This window comes from Hippoglossus stenolepis, chromosome 9 (genome assembly GCF_022539355.2).
Source record: "Hippoglossus stenolepis isolate QCI-W04-F060 chromosome 9, HSTE1.2, whole genome shotgun sequence".
In the NCBI taxonomy this organism is placed as follows: Eukaryota; Metazoa; Chordata; class Actinopteri; order Pleuronectiformes; family Pleuronectidae; genus Hippoglossus; species Hippoglossus stenolepis.
In genome coordinates, this window is record NC_061491.1 from 15,565,250 (window position 1) to 15,585,282 (window position 20,033).

The 20,033-nt window shown below is 42.1% G+C and overlaps 1 protein-coding gene and 2 pseudogenes across 1 annotated transcript; all 3 read left to right on the plus strand.

Annotated features, from left to right (window-relative positions):
* The first annotated feature begins 4,209 nt into the window (after window positions 1-4,209).
* Window positions 4,210-4,721, plus strand: LOC124852381 (annotated as a pseudogene).
* A 10,891-nt stretch (window positions 4,722-15,612) lies between these two features.
* Window positions 15,613-17,169, plus strand: LOC124852382 (glutamyl-tRNA(Gln) amidotransferase subunit C, mitochondrial-like; the record flags this gene model as incomplete). Its single annotated transcript, XM_047341262.1, has 4 exons — window positions 15,613-15,738; window positions 16,314-16,483; window positions 16,655-16,758; window positions 16,903-17,169. Coding segments are annotated over 4 exons (462 nt in total), but the record flags the coding sequence as incomplete, so codon positions are not given.
* Window positions 17,170-17,503: 334 nt separating this feature from the next.
* Window positions 17,504-18,747, plus strand: LOC118114501 (annotated as a pseudogene).
* Window positions 18,748-20,033: the final 1,286 nt, after the last annotated feature.

Consider the following 20,033-nt stretch of genomic DNA (forward strand, 5'->3'; position numbering starts at 1 on the left):
AGGATCAAGTTATTTCCCCGTTTCTTGACGGGAAGGTCTCTCTTTCCACGAGTCTGGTGGTGGTGGTGTCGCCGTGGTCTTGTCCTTCTTCTTCTTCCTCCAAGGATGACGAATCTGTAGAAGCATCACCCACTGGGTCGTAGTCTTTGTCGCCGTCGTCGTCGTCTTCTTCTCGGTCTGCTTTTCTGTCTGCTTCTCGGTCGGCTTCTCCATCTCCTTGTCCGTCCGCTTCTCGGTCTGGCTCTTTCGCGTCCTCTTCGGGTTCAGAGGATGGTTGCTGGGAGAATAGCTGTTGGAGAACCTGTTCTCTGGTGAAACGCTCCTGACGTGACATCGTGCCATGGTCCGGGAAAGTGGCACACGGAGAATTCTATGTGGGTCTAATGTACCCCCCTAGATTGTAATTGGAATCAGGTGTGGGTCTAAATGACCCCACAGAGCACCACAGCGCCCTCTCTGGGGGTCTAAATGATCCCCCAGGAGAATCGAGAATAACAAACCATTGGTCTCAATTACCCCAGGAGGATTGGATAATGACAATCCCTGGGTCACCCTAACCCTAACCCTGAACGGCCAGGGCTTGCGTACCATCACACGCACGCACACACACACACACACACACAGACACACACACACTCTGGGTCATTCCGACCCAGGAACAACACAAGGGTTAAACTAATCAAATAAAAACTCAACCCTTTGAGTAACATTTCGAGAGTAGCATAGCAGTAGGCCTAACATTTAATTTCATAATTTTTTATAATATTTGATTGTATAACAAGAGTATTCAGTGTATATATCTGATGATAGTCGTGGTAATGGTGGCGCATATATTTTTAAAGATTTCCAATGATATGAAATTTTGGCTGCAGCACTGATGTGACTTTATTAAATGAATACTTTTCTCAGCACCCCCTGCATCCTTGGAACAAACCACAAGACACTGGCAACGCATAGTTAAAACTGACTGTGATACAATTGCTCCTTTGTAACAATCCTGTCTGTTTGAGCAAGTCTGTTTTATCACCACATGTTCCAGCTCACAACTGTCTTCATATCTGTTGTATAGGACTGGTTGACCTTCCTGTAAACTCACCTCCCTACCAACTCTTCCTTTCACTGTCTGACCTTGGGTGGATGCACTCCCACCACACACTCATACAACACTAAGCACTTCTTTTCTTCTTCTTCCATGGGCTCCTGATTTTGCTCTATTTGTTTCCGAAAAATTGTAAGAGGTCAAATGAAATAGACACGGATGTGTGACTCACAAACATGTATTTAATCTCGCTCACCTGTTTGATGGCCTGGATCATCATCTAGTTCATTCCAAACATGCCTCAACATGTTAATGACACTCACAACACAGGCCGCCCATCATCTGGTGATGTGCGGAGAATTGAAACTGAAAGTTATCAAGTCCAGGAAACAGAAAATAATACAGAGGAATTGGATATTGATCCGCTGAGTCAGCATGATTATAAACCTTGATGAGTTCAAAATATATCTGACATCAGCCACACAGCTTTACAAACATATCAGATGACTGGGAAACAAAAGAGCTATAATAGATCCATGAACCAGTCATCATTCTAAGGACTGACAGGGACAAAGCTTGAAAGTAAAGTCCCAAAACAAATTGACATGTCTCTCCCATAGACTGTATATAAAATATCAGAAAGTGTGAGAGGAGGCTGAGAAGCGTTCACAAAGCTGAGATATCAGCAAGTTATTACACATTCTTTTATTCAATTTTATTGTTATTTCAAAAACTCAGTGCTTTTATTTTGAGCAGGATGGACAGATGTACAATAGATGCAGCGTGTAACTGAGAACATCAACCCAAAATAACAATATTTACAACATTGATAAAAAAACAGTTTGTAGAATAATAATGGAGAGGTGTGTCCAAACTGTAAAAAGTTTAAATGTTTATACATAAGAAAATGTCTGTAAGAGATGAAGGGAGCAGCAATGACAAAATGATTTGAGGAGTTATTGTCAGTAATGGTGGATTATGTGAGGAGGCGTATTGTATGTCAAGCAGTCTTAGTCCATGATCAGCTACTACAATCATGATCCATCACCACTAGATGTCACTAAATACTACACAATGAACCTCAGGTACAGGAGGTGATTCACTGTTGGTCTTGTTTCCTGGTTGTTTTGTCTCTGCTCCATTACACAGGTGCTTGTGATGAGTTTGAAATTCATGCCCATTTCTTCCAAAATCCCAGGTTCTGCTTTCTGTGTGGTCATTTCACACAGGTATGTAAATATAATGTAAATATAGCTTTCAATATAAGTATAGGAGACAAACTCTGTTAGAAACTCATAATAATCAAACACGTTCATAAAATGAATGTACATGTAATAAACCAGCAGATTACAAGGTCAGACAGGCTGGTGGCTATCAGAGTCAGTGGAAGTGTTTGGTGATTAGACGTATTAATGGATTGCGGTTTTATTCAAAGGTTATTTACAGCTTCAGGTTTTAAGTGGTGAATTGTACACATTTCTCACCAACACCTCTTTGATTTTACAGCCCACACAAATCCCTGCAGACCTCGTGGACAAACTGGAGCGACTGGCCTTAGTTGATTTCCGGACCAAACGAGGTCTGGCCTGTTTGGAGGCTGATCTGGGGTTGCAGATCAGCTTCATGTGGTTGACACGTCGGGGATTGAGCCATGGATTCAGTCCTGGAGGACAGGTAGCAATTTTCCCACTTCTGAAAAGGCCTGCATATACCAAACGTTTTCTGTGATGTCGGCCACCTCATTGTTCATCCATATTGCATAATTAATGAGCAACAACCACAGCTCAATTTAACCTCTTGTGAAGCCCACTGCATGATTGTGTTTTATGTTTTATCCATGAACAATTCAGGGCTCTATACCTGAGGAATGACACAGTGATGGAAGGGGACTGTCACTGAGGAACTCTTCTACGCTCTCCAAAAACACAGTGGAAGAATATTTTTGTGGCACCACCAGGTGAAGTACACCTAGAAAACATTAGTGTTGATTCAGTGATTTCTTGTAAATTATTGAGATGACAATTCAAGTAATTTAAAAAGATAATTTGTCATCAATGTTTTTGCTTGTTATTGTGAAATTAAGAACAATTTTTTCTTCCCGAAATATTCGCTACCAAAGCAAGAAAACACTCAGAGTTCTGATATTTGTGTGGTCTTTTCTGGATTTCATTGACATTGTTTTTAATTTGGAGAATGGATCGTCTTCCAAGAATTGCAATATATGATCAATTGACTAAGAAAGACTTGGTCAGTGTGCTGCTTATCTGCAGCCAATAACAGCTATCAAAAAGCTTTGTAAGATATATAATTACAGTACATGTGATGTTTTCTTTGTAATGTTGTTTAACTTTAATAAAAAACTTGATTTTATCTATCCCTGTTGCTGTATACAAATATAGACAAATTATTAATGTGATGAAATTGTACAGTCCAAATCTGTCAAAACTTGGATGAACATTCCTGGCAATTCTTTCCATATTAGAAACAAAACCCCTGCTATGATTTCTTCAGCCCCACCCTTTAAAACGTCATTATCAGGTGGTAAAATCTTAAACCTGCCCTGGGGCTTGTGATGATAGCATCATAACAACCATTGATCGATGTCCCTGCTATGCTGGAGCGGAAGTTTCTGGACATTTCTAGAACCTGAGGGTTTACTCCACCCAAATACCACTCTCTGTGTTCCAATTCAAAGGTTGCTAAGAGTTTCGTGTTGGACAATTTTGTGTAATTAGCAGAATTAGCTCAATATCAGGTCAAATAAAAGATGGAATCACAAGCACAAGCTGTTGTTTGAACGGTTGCACACACACACACACATACACAGTGGAAGTCCGTGCATCACGTGCAAACATCAATGGGAGGAGAATCGAAACTGAAAGTTAGAGACGGAGAGGAAAACAGATGCCACGAAGAGGAGGAGCTGATCGGCTATAGGCCCAGCCTCTATAAAGTGACGAGTTGATTCTTCAGCTGTTAGTGTTGTTCTTGCTACTGAACATCATCGCTTCATTATCTGCTGTTACCGCTGAAGACCAAGTTTCCTGAGACGCTTCTGCTTTGAGATCAGAGGTGAGGAACTGTTTTTATCTTTTCTTTACACGTGAATGTTTATGCCAAAAGATTTTTATTACAGACTTATTTTAAAATGTTTTAATTGTGTTTCAGACATGGATTTAATCATCACTATGCTGAACAGGAAGACCGTCACACTGAGGTGGACCCCCAGGACACAGTGGGCAGCCTGAAACAGGTCCTCCAGCAGAAAATGGAGGTGGCCCGTTCAGAACGGAGGCTGGTGTTCGACAACGGCCAGCGGACTGACCTGAGCGACGACCTGCGGACCGTGGGCTCTACGGGCTGCATGCCGGCTCAGGCTGTCTCTGCTGGTGATCAGGCCGAGCCCGCCGAGGCCCGCCGGCCACCTTCCAGGTGTTCCTGAAGAATGAGAAGAACGTGGTGACCACCTGCGACATCACAAGCGACGAGACCGTGAGCGACTTCAAGCGCAGGGTCAGTGCAGGAGGGAGTGGCGGAGACTCAGCGGGGCTGGTGTACCAGAGCAGGGGAGATGACCTCCGGCAAACTGTCCGACTACAACGTGCAATTGGAAACACCATCCGAACTGTTAATGCGTCTGAGGAGGAAGCCCAGTCATCATCTGATCATCACAGAGCCTTAAACACAGTGCTTCCGATTTGTTTATACTTTAACAACACATTCCAACTTCTACAGGAGAATCCATACATTCTTTTGGGGGAAATTGAGGAAAATGTTAAACCAGAAGCCTAAATAGATTCAAGCTCTCGAGTTTGTTACAAATATGTTTTGAACTTTTTCTGACATCCTGCTGTGAGTCTGTGATTTTTATGTCTTGGCAAAGGTCAAGACTGTAGATTTAGGTTAGAGGATCTACTGCCAAAAATGTTGTTTAAAAATAATCATAATGATGTTTTTCACTTAAGACCTGAATGTATGAAAGAGTTCATGATAATTGGAAGTGTAGCTAAAAACTGAAACTTTAATTTATTATTTTTCCTTGTGACAATTTTAATTTTGTGCTAAATGTTCTGTGTTTGTTCAGTTCATTAAGAAGCCTGTTGTAAATATTTTTAATAAAGTGAGTTTCAATGTGAATTTACATGTCTCTTTATTTCCTGTTCTGTGTTTCAAACGCTGGAAGTATCAGTGCTCAGGGGGTTGCAGCACCTCTACTGGCAAAGGGCTGTAACTGCAAGGCTAATAAAAACTTTATTAACCCTTGTGTGGTATTCATGTTTTGGTCGCTCAGCCAGTGTTTGAGGGTCTGGTGGACCCACTGCATTATTGGGTCTTTCAATCAATACAGCAATAACAATTTATGTAAAAATACTGAACAGATGTTTTCTTTATCCTAATAACAAGGAATATAGACAGCATATAGTTAATATTTGTCATTTACCCTGTTTAATCACATTTTATGAATAAAAGTGCTTTTCGTTTTTGTGATAAAATGCAATTACAAGAAAATCAAGTACAATTCAAGATATAGGTGGAAAAAACAAATATCAGTATTGATGTTTATTTCTTGGAGCTCAATTATAAATTGAACACACTCTGGCAGTCTACCCAACTTGAGCAACACTTTTCCCAAGTTCCATGCATACGATGAAGCAGCATCACAGGCAGCCCAGATCTTGATTCCGTATTTTCTGAGTTTAGACATGCCTTGCTGCCTAAAGGACCAGCGGCCCCTAAGTGGCATCAGCTGCTCATCAGCAGTGACATTAGGCCCAGGGTTGTAAAATAGGTGAGGCTGGGCACCCACTTGTCCCATACTGTCCTGATGGCAACTAGCTTGTCTTTCTGCCTTGAGCTGGTCATCGTCTCTGTTATCAAAGCAGATAATCCTGGAAATAATCTGGAAGATTTCCAGAGACATTGTTCCGGAAAAGTTCTCTGCCAGTTTCTGCATCCCACAAGGATTCTGTGGTTGAAAACTCCAGCAAGGATAAGAACCTAAAGTATGCAAATAAATGGGTTTGGTCCATCTCATTCCACCTCTCTCCAAAAACACGCTGTCCCTCCAAATTAATGAAATCCAGAATGATTTTCTGGATGGAATCAGGATGAAAAATTCTAAAAAGCTTGATGTCCTGTACAGGAGTGACCGCTATCCATCTTGGCACTGGTTGCATCCTTATTACATTGAAGCCATGCGGTGTGGCTCATTCCTTGAGCCAAAAAGACCATTCAAGTTTATAATTTTTTGACATCCATATTTCTCCACTTGCTGGCTGCTGGCCAGGCGGTCTGTGTCTGGCTGCGGACAGGCTTTTCATGGAGCTGGCCGATGGTCATTCTCATCCTCTTCTTCAAACTCACGGTCAGACTCTGAATTGACAGAAATATGATCTTCATATTCTGAAAACACTTCACCTCTTCATTGTCTTCAAAGCTACTCTCTCTTCAAAATCATTTTCTAAGGCCCTCTGAGCAGAGAATCTTTTCGCCATCTTCAAGTTGTGATAAGGAGCCACACGGTCAAAGCTATGTATTTGTTGTATTCCGCCCCCAATGTTTGCAGCTGGGATAGTGTGAGAAAATATAGAATGTTTCCTGCAAGACAGAGAGTAAAATGTGCAGGAATGAGGAGCAAGTGCTTGAAATGCTACCAGTTCCACACTTTTCTTACCCCTGGGTCCAGTGGACGAACACCACATATGTAATATAAATGTGGCCAGGGGTGTACGGTGTACAGTCACTGAATATGTTCTTTTATATGTTCATCACAGAGAAAATGAGCCAAGGCCAAAGAGTCTCCAGGTTGGAAAAATTATTAATCGCATCATTTTTAGCAAACGTGTGGGTCCCACAGACCCAGACACACCACCTGAGGTTAACCCTCGTGTTGTTCTAGGTCGGATTATTGGGGTGTGTGTGAGTCTGTGTGTGTTTGTGCGGTGACCAAGGATTGTCATTATCCAATTCTCCTGGGGTAATTGAGACCAATGGATTGTCGTCTCGATTCTCCTGGAGAAGTCATTAGACCCCCAGAGGGCGCTGTGAATTGCTCTGTGAGGTCATTTAGACCACACAATTCAATTACAATCTAGAGGTACAGACCCACAGAAGCAGTGACCTTCTCCGTGTACCACCTCGGACCATGGCACAATGTCACGTCAGGAGGCGTTTCACCAGAGAGGTTCTCCAGCAGCTATTCTCCCAGGAACCATCCTCTGAACCCGAGGGGCGAAAAAGCCCAGACCGAGAAGCGGAGCGGACGAGAGATCGGAGAAGCCGGCGAGAAGCAGACAGCGGGCCGAGAAGACAGAGAGGGCGTGGCGTGACGGTGACTTCACGAAGGCAGCGGCGGCAGCGAAGGCGGCGGCGGCTTAGCGAAGACTACGACCCAGTGGGTGATGCTTCTGCAGATTTGTCACCCTTGGAAGAAGAAGAAGGACCAGACACAACGACACCACCACCACCACCACGGACTGCGTGGAAAGAGAGACCTTCCCGTCAAGAAGCGGGAAATAACATGGTCCTCATTTAGAGACATCATCTGAAGAGCGGAGCGGGAGGGTGGAAGCCGAGAAATGCGGCGGCGAATGGAAAGGAGTGGGCGGGACCAGGCCTGCTGCGCCTCGTGGGGCTGCTGATCTTGAAGCGGGTGTGTACAGGTCGGGGCGAGACCGCCGCCAACTGTGGAGCGCGAGAAGCGGCCTGGCGATATTCGTGCCCGCGATGACCTTCATGACTCTTCCCACCACGTCTCCAGACTGCTGCGCTTCGACGGCCCCCGCGAGGCCGAGGCGCCGAGGCGAGCCACGGACAAATGGCGGCCGTGCGAGAGGGAGTCTGGGGCAGCGTGGGTGCTCAGCGGCTTCCACCGCACCTCTACAACCAGGACCAGAAGTGACCGTGGGCCGAGGCAACTGGTTCCGTTCAGAGGTCTTTTTCCCGCTTTTTAAAATATTATTATGTTGTAGATAGCAGCTGCTAGTCCTCGTCTCATCATCTCTCTCATCTCTTCTCCTCCTGTTTTCTCCCTAGGCCGGTGTCCGTTCCGTCAGTACATGCCCAGCAAGCGGAAATACGGGATCAAGTGGGTGGCCTGCGATCGAAATCCAGCCACGCTTGGAAGACTCTGAAGTGTACACCGGAAGCCGGCGGCGGAGCGCCCAGGAGAACAGAACCAGGGGTTGCGGGTAGTGCTCAGTGGAGGGGACTGCAGTCGTAATGTCACGTCGACAATTACTTACCTCCCTCACGAACTGTCGCGGCGGCTCCTGGAAGGAAGCTCGTGAGTGGCGGTTCGGAAGAACAAGCCAGCTCCCACGACCGGGCTGCTCGCATCAAGGGAAGGGGTGTTCTCATCAAGATTCGCATTCACGCCCACCACTCTGGTATCTACATCCAAAAAAACAGGAACGTGGTGCTCTGAGCACGCGGCATGGCCCGACATCAGCGACCCGCCGGACGAAACCCGGTCATCATCCTGGACTACAACCGCAGCAAGTGGCGTGGATGGCTAAGCAGGTGATGAACATTTTAGCCTGCAGGAGGATGACCCAAGCTGGCCCCTGGATGTAATAGTTCCCCCATTCCTGAGCATATCTTCCTACAACGCCTTATTGATATGGAGAGAGACCAGCCCCAGACTGGAGAGAGCACCTGGGAAAGCTCTCGTGACTCAGTTCATCGCACGAAGGGAGCGCATCCCCCTTACGGAAGCATCCGCCCACGGTTGTGACTGTAAGCAACGCCGCCTTGCTGAAGGCAGCGACGGCTCGACCACGGAGTGTCGGCCTCCTCCATAGCCCTAGCAGCAGCCCGCTCGGTGAGAGTAGGAAGAGCTGTCAGATATGCCCCAGGAAAAGGACTGTAAAACTCACCGTATTACCTTGGTGTAACAAATACATCTGCAAGGCTGCTCACTTGTCCTGTACCCTCAGTGTCCGTCCTAATATAGGGTGGGCTATGTGAGGGGAGCCAACAGCCGGCAGAGGAAGCAGGGACAACACAAGGGTTAAACAAATCAAATAAAAAATCAACCCTTTTAGTAACATTTCGAAGTAAGCATAGCAGAAGGCCTAACATTTTTATTTCACTTGTTTTTATAATATTTGATTGTATGTGTAGAGTATTCAGTGTATATATCTGATGATAGTGGTGGTAATGGTGGTAGCATATATTTTCAAGATTTCCATTGATATGAAATTTTGGCTGCAGCACTGATGTGACTTTATTAAATAGACCTTTTCTCAGCACCCCCTGCATCCTTGGAACAAACCACAGAAGACACTGGCAACGCATGATTAAAACTGACTGTATTACAATTGCTCCTTTGCTTAACAATCCTGTCCTGTTTGAGCAGTCCCTGTTTCATCACCCATGTTCCAACTCACAGCTCTTATTCATATCTATTGTATAGGACTGGATATGACCTTCACTGTAAGAGCTCACCTCCCTACAAATGACTCTTCCTTTCACTGTCTGACCTGGGGTGGATACCACTCCCACCACCTCATACAACACTAAGCACTTCTTCTTCTTCTTCTTCATGAGCTCCTGATTTTGCTCTGTTTTGTTTCCCAGAGGTGAAGTCCAAATGGAAACCACCAACTCGGACGTGTGACTCTGAAACATGTATTTAATCTCGGCCTCACCTGTTTGTAAGCCTGGATCACCATCGTTCATCTCCAAGCATGCCTCAACATGTTAATGACACTCACAACACAAGGCCTTGTCACATCTGAGTGATGTGCGGAGAGTAAAACTGAAAGTAATCAAGTCAGGAAACAGAAAAGCACAAGAGGGTGGATGTTGATCCGCTGGAGTCAGCATGAGTATAAACTGTGATGAGTTCAAACTATACATGACATCAGCCCAACTACAAACATATCAGATGACTGGGAAACAAGGCATAATAGATCCACTTGAACCCCAGTCGTCATTTCTGAGACCCTGACAGGGACAAGCTTAAATAAAGTCTAAACAAATTGAGCATGTCTCTGCCATAGACTGTATATAAAATATCTCAGTGTGAGAGGAGGCTATGGAAACGTTCACAAAGCTGAGATATCATGAAGTTGTACACATTCTTTTATTCAATTTTATTGTTATTTCAAAACTCACTGCTTTATTTGAGCAGGATGGACAGATATTGCAATAGATGCAGCGTGTAACTGAGAACATCAGCAAAATAACAATATTTACAACATTGATTAGAATAAACAGTTTGTAGAATAATGGAGGAGAAGTATGTCAAACTGTAAAGTTTAGTATTTATATATAAGAAAATGTCTGGAAGAGATGAAGGGCAGCAATGACAAATGATTTGAGGTTATTGTCAGTAATGGTGGATTATGTGAGGCGTATTCTGTGTCAAACGGTTTGATATGATCGGCTGCTACCACAATCATGATCCATCACCACTAGATGTCACTAAATACTACGCATGAACCTCTAGTGCAAGGACATTGATTCACTGTTGGTCTTGTTTTCCTGGTTGTTTGTCTCTGCTCCAGGTGCCTGAGTTTGCAACATGGGAACCAGTACCAGAAGGACCAACGACCCCTGGTAATGTCTCATTACTGAGTGCTTAACCAGTAGGATTTGAAATTCATGCCCATTTAGTTTAAAATCCAGTTCTCTTTCTAATACAACAGTCATTTTCACACAGGTGTGTAAATGTAATGTAAAATATAGATTTCAATATAAGTTATAGGAGACAAACTCTGTTGTCAAGATGTACAAACATGTATTCAGCAGTTTATCTGTAGCCAACATGAGACAATGTGCAATACAAACTTTATGAAAGCCCATTTCTGCCACTTTATTAAAAGTAAGTTATTATAATGAGAAAAATATCCTGACTTACCAACTCAAAATAATGACTTAGTTACTCAAAATCATCTCAATGTCAGTGTTAGAAACTCCTGTAATCAAAACACGTTCATAAAATGAATGTACATGTAATGACCAGCAGATTACCAAAGGTCAGACAGGCTGGGTCATGAGTCATGGAACTGTTTGTGATTAGACATTATTAATGGATTTAACGGTTTATTCAAAGGTTATTTACAGCTTCAGGTTTTTTAAGTGGTGAGTGAATTGTACACATTTCTACCAACACCTCTTGATTACAGCCCACACAAATCCCTGCAGACCTCGTGGACAAACTGGGCGACTGGCCTTGGTGCAGTTTCCAGACCAAACAGGGTCTGGCCTGTTTGGAGAGAAGCGTCACGGTTTGCAGATCAGCTTCATGTGGTTGACACGTCGAGATTGAGCCCATGGATTCAGTCCTGGAGGGGACAGGTATGGTACACTTCTGACAAGGCCTGCATATACCAAACAGTTTTCTGTGATGTCGGCCCCACCTCATTGTTTCATCCATATTGCATAGTGTGTGACAGCAACCACAGCTCAATTTAACCTCTTGTGAAACCCACTGCATGATTGTGTTTATGTTTATCCATGAACAATTCAGGGCTCTATACCTGAGGAATGACACAGTGATGGAAGGGGACTGTGCTGAGGAACTCAGCTCGCTCTCCATGGAAGAATATTTTGCTTGGCACCACCAGGTGAGAATACACTGAAAACATTAGTGTTGATTCAGTGATTTCTTGTAAATTATTGAGATGACAATTCAAGTCATTTAAAGATAATTTGTCATCAGTATTTTTGCTTGTTATTGTGAGAATTAAGAACAATTTCTTCCACGAAATATTCTTTACCCATGAAGAGAGGGCGCGTGCACAAACACTCAGGTTCTGATATGTGTGGTCTTTTCCTGGATTTCCTCACATTAGTTTTTAATTTGGAGAATGGATGTCTTCCAAGAATTGCAATATATGATCAATTGACTAAAGAAAAAGACTTGGTCTTAGTGTGCTGCTTATCTGCAGCCAATGGCAGCTATCAAAAAGCTTTATCAGATATATATAGTACAGTGCATGTTCTGGAACAGGAAAATAAAAAGCTGCTTTTCATTTACTTTTAGTTTTACTTCTTTTACACACACTATTTTTAGTTTCACTATCCTTTCATCAAAATGGTAGTGAAGCAGTATGTGTGGCCAAAGTGTGTAATAGGGATATTCATTAATTTTGATTATATTTATTAGTTATGATGGTTTTATATTATTTTCATGTGTGATGTTTTCTTTGTAATGTTGTTAACTTTAATAAAAAAATGTATATATCCCTGTTGCTGTATAACAAATATGGCAGAATTATTAATGTAAACAAATTGTACAGTCAAATCTGTCAAAACTTGGATGAACATTCTATGGCAATTCTTTCCTGATTAGAAACAAGAAAACCCCCTGCTATGATTTCTTCCTTCCACCCTTTAAAACGTCATTATCAAATTGATAAAATCTGCAACTGCCCTGGGGCTTGTGATGATAGCATCATAACAACCATTGATCGATGTCCCTGCTATGCTGGGTAGGAAGTTTCTGGACATTTCTAGAACCTGAGGTTTACACTCACCCAAATACTACTCTGTGTTCCAATTCAAAGGTTGCTAAGAGTTTCGTGTTGGACAATTTGTGTAATTAGCAGAATTAGCTCAACATTAGGTCAAATAAAGATGGAATCACAAGCACAAGCTGTTGTTTGAATGGTTGCACACACACACACACACACACACACACACACACACACACACACACACACACACACACACACACACACACACACACACACACACACACACACATACACAGTTGAAGTCCGTGCATCACATGCAAACATCAATGGGAGGAGAATGGAAACTGAAAGTTAGAGACGGAGAGAGGAAAACGAATCTTACTCAGAGGGGAGGGAGCTGATCAGCTGGGCCCAGCCTCTATATAAAGTATGAAGTTGATTCTTCAGCTATTGTGTTCTTGCTACTGAACATCATCCAGCTTCATTATCTGCTGTTTACTGAAGACCAAGTTTTCCTGAGACGCTTCTGCTTTGAATCCCAAGAGGTGGGGAACTGTTTTTATACTTACACTATTTTACACGTGAATGTTTATGCCAAAGATTTTATTACAGACTTATTTTAAAATGTTTTAATTGTGTTTCAGACATAAGGTTGATCATCACTATGCTGAACAGGAAGACCGTCACACTGTCAGGTGGACCCACAGGACACGGTGGGCAGCCTGAAACAGGTCCTCCAGCGAAAATGGGTGTGCCCGTTCAGGGGCAGAGGCTGGTGTTCGACAACGGCCAGCGGACCGGCAGGCGACGACCTGCGGACCGTGGGCTCCTACGGGCTGCATGCCGGCTCCAGGCTGTCTCTGCTGGTGATCGAGCCGAGCCCGCCGGCCACCTTCCAGGTGTTCTGAAGATGAGAAGAACGTGGTGACCACCTACGACATCACAAGCGACGAGACCGTGAGCGACTTCAAGCGCAGGGTCCAGTGCAGGGGAGGGAGTGGCGGAGACTCAGCAGGAGCTGGTGTACCAGAGCATGGGGAGATGACCTCCGGCAAACTGATAAACTACAACGTGCAGGGCCACAGGCACCATCAGACTGTTAATGCGTCTGAGAGGAGAAACTGATCATCATCTGATCATCACAGAGCCTTAAACACAGTGCTTCCGATTTGTTTATACTTTAACAACACATTCCAACTTCTACAGGAGAATCCATACATTCTTTTTTGGGGGAAATTGAAAATGTTAAACCAGAAGCTAAATAGATTGGCTCTCAGCGAGTTTGTTACAAATATGTTTTGAACTTTTCTGACATCACTGCTGTGATCCTATGTGATTTTATCTGGCAAGGTCAAGACTGTAAGATTAGGTTAGAGGATCTACTGCCAAATGTTGTTTAAAAATAAAATCATAATGATGTTTTTCTATAAGACCTAGAATGTATGAAAGAGTTCATGATAATTGGAAGTGTAGCTAAAAACTGAAGGCTTTGTTATTATTTTCCTTGTGACAATTTTTTTGTACTAAATGTTCTGTATTTATTCAGTTCATTAAGAAGCCTGTGTAAATATTTTAATAAAGTGAGTTTCAATGTGAGTTACATGTCTCTTTATTTCCTGTTCTGTCATTTCTTAACTGCTGGAAGTTTCAGTGCTCAGGGGTTGCAGCACCTCTACTGGCAAGGGCTGTAACTGCAAGGCTATCGAAAGTTGATTAAACAAATAAAATAAAAACTCAACCCTTTGAGTAACATTTCGAGAGTAGCATAGCAGTAGGCACAACATTTTTAATTTCATAATTTTTTATAATATTTGATTGTACAACAAGAGTATTCAGTGTATATATCTGATGATAGTGGTGGTAATGGTGGCGCATATATTTTTAAAGATTTCCATTGATATGAAATTTTGGCTGCAGCACTGATGTGACTTTATTAAATAGACCTTTTCTCAGCACCCCCTGCATCCTTGGAACAAACCACAACACACTGGCAACGCATAGTTAAAACTGACTGTGATACAATTGCTCCTTTGTAACAATCCTGTCTGTTTGAGCAAGTCTGTTTTATCACCACATGTTCCAACTCACAGCTGTATTCATATCTGTTGTATAGGACTGGTTGACCTTCCTGTAAACTCACCTCCCTACAAACTCTTCCTTTCACTGTCTGACCTTGGGTGGATACACTCCCACCACACACTCATACAACACTAAGCACTTCTTCTTCTTCTTCTTCATGGGCTCCTGATTTTGCTCTGTTTTGTTTCCCAAAAAATTGTAAGAAGTCCAAATGAAACTACAACTCGGACGTGTGACTCACAAACATGTATTTAATCTCGGCCTCACCTGTTTGTTAAGCCTGGATCACCATCTAGTTCATTCCAAACATGCCTCAACATGTTAATGACACTCACAACACAAGGCCTTGTCACATCTGAGTGATGTGCGGAGAATAGAAACTGAAAGTAATCAAGTCAGGAAACAGAAAATGACACAAGAGGGGTGGATGTTGATCCGCTGAGTCAGCATGAGTATAAACTGTGATGAGTTCAAACTATACATGACATCAGCCCAACTACAAACATATCAGATGACTGGGAAACAAGAGCATAATAGATCCATGAACCAGTCATCATTCTACAGGACCCTGACAGGGACAAAGCTTGAAAGTAAAGTCCCAAAACAAATTGACATGTCTCTGCCATAGACTGTATATAAAATATCTCAGTGTGAGAGGAGGCTGAGGAAACGTTCACAAAGCTGAGATATCATGAAGTTATTACACATTCTTTTATTCAATTTTTATTGTTATTTCAAAAACTCACTGCTTTATTTGAGCAGGATGGACAGATGTGCAATAGATGCAACGTGTAACTGAGAACATCAGCAAAATAACAATATTTACAACATTGATTAGAATAAACAGTTTGTAGAATAATGGAGAAGTGTGTCAAACTGTAAAAGTTTAAGTATTTATATATAAGAAAATGTCTGGAAGAGATGAAGGGAGCAGCAATGACAAATGATTTGAGGAGTTATTGTCAGTAATGGTGGATTATGTGAGGAGGCGTATTGTATGTCAAGCAGTTTGTCCATGATCAGCTGCTACCACAATCATGATCCATCACCACTAGATGTCACTAAATACTACGCACTGAACCTCTAGTGCAGGACATTGATTCACTGTTGGTCTTGTTTCCTGGTTGTTTGTCTCTGCTCCAGGTGCCTGAGTTTGCAACATGGGAACCAGTACCAGAGGACCAACGACCCCTGGTAATGTCCTCATTACTGGGTGCTTGTGATGAGTTTGAAATTCATGCCCATTTAGTTTAAAATCCCAGGTTCTGCTTTCTGTTAACAGTCATTTTCACACAGGTGTGTAAATGTAATGTAAAATATAGATTTCAATATAAGTTATAGGAGACAAACTCTGTTGTCAAGATGTACAAACATGTATTCAGCAGTTTATCTGTAGCCAACATGAGACAATGTGCAATACAAACTTTATGAAAGCCCATTTCTGCCACTTTATTAAAAGTAAGTTATTATAATGAGAAAAATATGACTTACCAACTCAAAATAATGACTTAGTTACTCAAAATCATGTCTCAATGTCACGTGTTAGAAACTCATAATAATCAAACACGTTCATAAAATGAATGTACATGTAATAAACCAGCAGATTACCAAAGGTCAGACAGGCTGGGTCATGAGTCATGGAACTGTTTGGTGATTAGACATTATTAATGGATTTAACGGTTTTATTCAAAGGTTATTTACAGCTTCAGGTTTTTTTAAGTGGTGGTGAATTGTACACATTTCTCACCAACACCTCTTTGATTTTACAGCCCACACAAATCCCTGCAGACCTCGTGGACAAACTGGAGCGACTGGCCTTGGTTGATTTCCAGACCAAACAGGGTCTGGCCTGTTTGGAGAAAGCGATACGGTTTGCAGATCAGCTTCATGTGGTTGACACGTCGGGGATTGAGCCCATGGATTCAGTCCTGGAGGACAGGTATGGTACACTTCTGACAAGGCCTGCATATACCAAACGTTTTCTGTGATGTCGGCCACCTCATTGTTTCATCCATATTGCATAATTAATGAGCAACAACCACAGCTCAATTTAACCTCTTGTGAAGCCCACTGCATGATTGTGTTTATGTTTTATCCATGAACAATTCAGGGCTCTATACCTGAGGAATGACACAGTGATGGAAGGGGACTGTGCTGAGGAACTGCTTCCGCTCTCCAAAAACACAGTGGAAGAATATTTTGTGGCACCACCAGGTGAGAATACACCTGAAAACATTAGTGTTGATTCAGTGATTTCTTGTAAATTATTGAGATGACAATTCAAGTCATTTAAAGATAATTTGTCATCAATGTTTTTGCTTGTTATTGTGAGAATTAAGAACAATTTTCTTCCCACAGGAAATATTCCTTTACCAAAGCAAGAAGAGAGGGCCGCATTACTGAAACACTCAGAGTTCTGATATTTGTGGTCTTTTCCTGGATTTCATTGACATTGTTTTTTTAATTTGGAGAATGGATGCGTCTTCCAAGAATTGCAATATATGATCAATTGACTAAGAAAAAGACTTGGTCAGTGTGCTGCTTATCTGCAGCCAATAACAGCTATCAAAAAGCTTTATCAGATATATATAGTACAGTGCATGTTCTGGAACAGGAAAAATAAAAAGCTGCTGGTCATTTACTTTTATTTTTACACAATTTTTTTGTTTCACTATCCTTTCATCAAAATGGTGAGTGAGCAGTATGTGTGGCCAAAGTGTGTAATGAGGATATTCATTAATTTGATTATATGTATTAGTTATGATCGATTTATATTATTTTCATGTGTGATGTTTTCTTTGTAATGTTGTTTAACTTTAATAAAAAACTTTTGTCTATCCCTGTTGCTGTATACAAATATAGACAAATTATTAATGTGATGAAATTGTACAGTCAAATCTGTGCATCACGTGCAAACATCAATGGGAGGAGAATCGAAACTGAAAGTTAGAGACGGAGAGAGGAAAACGAATCTTACTCAGAGGGGAGGGAGCTGATCAGCTGGGCCAGCCTCTATATAAAGTGACGAGTTGATTCTTCAGCTGTTAGTGTTGTTCTTGCTACTGAACATCATCAGCTTCATTATCTGCTGTTTACTGAAGACCAAGTTTATCTGAGACGCTTCTGCTTTGAATCAAGAGGTGAGGGAACTGTTTTATACTTACACTATTTTACACGTGAATGTTTATGCCAAAGATTTTATTACAGACTTATTTTAAAATGTTTTAATTGTGTTTCAGACATGGAGTTGATCATCACTATGCTGAACGGGAAGACCGTCACACTGGGGGTGAAACCACAGGTGGGGCAGCCTGAAACAGGTCCTCCAGCAGAAAATGGAGGTGCCCGTTCAGAGGCAGAGGCTGGTGTTCGACAACGGCCAGCGGACTGACCTGAGCGACGACCTGCGGACCGTGGGCTCCAGGCTGCATGCCGGCTCCAGGCTGTCTCTGCTGGTGATCGAGCCGAGCCCGCCGGCCACCTTCCAGGTGTTCCTGAAGAATGAGAAGAACGTGGTGACCACCTACGACATCACAAGCGACGAGACCGTGAGCGACTTCAAGCGCAGGGTCCAGTGCAGGAGGGAGTGGCGGAGACTCAGCAGAGGCTGGTGTACCAGAGCAGGGAGATGACCTCCGGCAAACTGTCCGACTACAACGTGCAGGGCCTGAGCACCATCGAACTGTTAATGCGTCTGAGAGGAGGAAACTGATCATCATCTGATCATCACAGAGCCTTAAACACAGTGCTTCCGATTTGTTTTATACTTTAACAACACATTCCAACTTCTACAGGAGAATCCATACATTCTTTTTTGGGGGGAAATTGAGGAAAATGTTAAACCAGAAGCCTAAATAGATTCAAGCTCTCCAGCGAGTTTGTTACAAATATGTTTTGAACTTTTTCTGACATCCTGCTGTGATCCTATGTGATTTTTATGTCTTGGCTTAAAGGTCAAGACTGTAAGATTTGGGTTAGAGGGATCTACTGGCAAAAATGTTGTTTAAAAATAATCATAATGATGTTTTCATAAGACCTGAATGTATGAAGAGTTCATGATAATTGGAAGTGTTAGCTAAAAACTGAAACTTTAATTTATTATTTTCCTTGTGACAATTTTTTTTTGTGCTAAATGTTCTGTATTTGTTCACTTCATTAAGAAGCCTGTTGTAAATATTTTAATAAAGTGAGTTTCAATGTGAATTTACATGTCTCTTTATTTCCTGTTCTGTGTTTCTAACGCTGGAAGTTTCAGTGCTCAGGGGGTTGCAGCACCTCTACTGGCAAAGGGCTGTAACTGCAAGGCTAATAAAAAGTTGATTAAACAAATAAAATAAAAACTCAACCCTTTGAGTAACATTTCGAGAGTAGCATAGCAGTAGGCACAACATTTTTAATTTCATTTTTTATAATATTTGATTGTACAACAAGAGTATTCAGTGTATATATCTGATGATAGTGGTGGTAATGGTGGCGCATATATTTTTAAAGATTTCCATTGATATGAAATTTTGGCTGCAGCACTGATGTGACTTTATTAAATAGACCTTTTCTCAGCACCCCCTGCATCCTTGGAACAAACCACAACACACTGGCAACGCATAGTTAAAACTGACTGTGATACAATTGCTCCTTTGTAACAATCCTGTCTGTTTGAGCAAGTCTGTTTTATCACCACATGTTCCAACTCACAGCTGTATTCATATCTGTTGTATAGGACTGGTTGACCTTCCTGTAAACTCACCTCCCTACAAACTCTTCCTTTCACTGTCTGACCTGGGGTGGATACACTCCCACCACACACTCATACAACACTAAGCACTTCTTCTTCTTCTTCTTCATGGGCTCCTGATTTTGCTCTGTTTGGTTTCCGAAAAATTGTAAGACGTCCAAATGAAACTAGACTCGGACGACTCACAAACATGTATTTGATCTCGGCCTCACCTGTTTGTTAAGCCTGGTCATCATCTAGTTCATTCCAAACATGCCTCAACATGTTAATGACACTCACAACACAAGGCCTTGTCTCATCTGAGTGATGTGCGGAGAATTGAAACTGAAAGTTATCAAGTCAGGAAACAGAAAATTACACAAGAGGGGTGGATGTTGATCCGCTGAGTCAGCATGATTATAAACTGTGATGAGTTCAAAATATATCTGACATCAGCCCAACTACAAACATATCAGATGACTGGGAAACAAGAGCATAATAGATCCATGAACCAGTCATCATTCTACAGGACCCTGACAGGGACAAAGCTTGAAAGTAAAGTCCCAAAACAAATTGACATGTCTCTCCCATAGACTGTATATAAAATATCTCAGTGTGAGAGGAGGCTGAGGAAACGTTCACAAAGCTGAGATATCATGAAGTTATTACACATTCTTTTATTCAATTTTTATTGTTATTTCAAAAACTCACTGCTTTATTTGAGCAGGATGGACAGATGTGCAATAGATGCAACGTGTAACTGAGAACATCAGCAAAA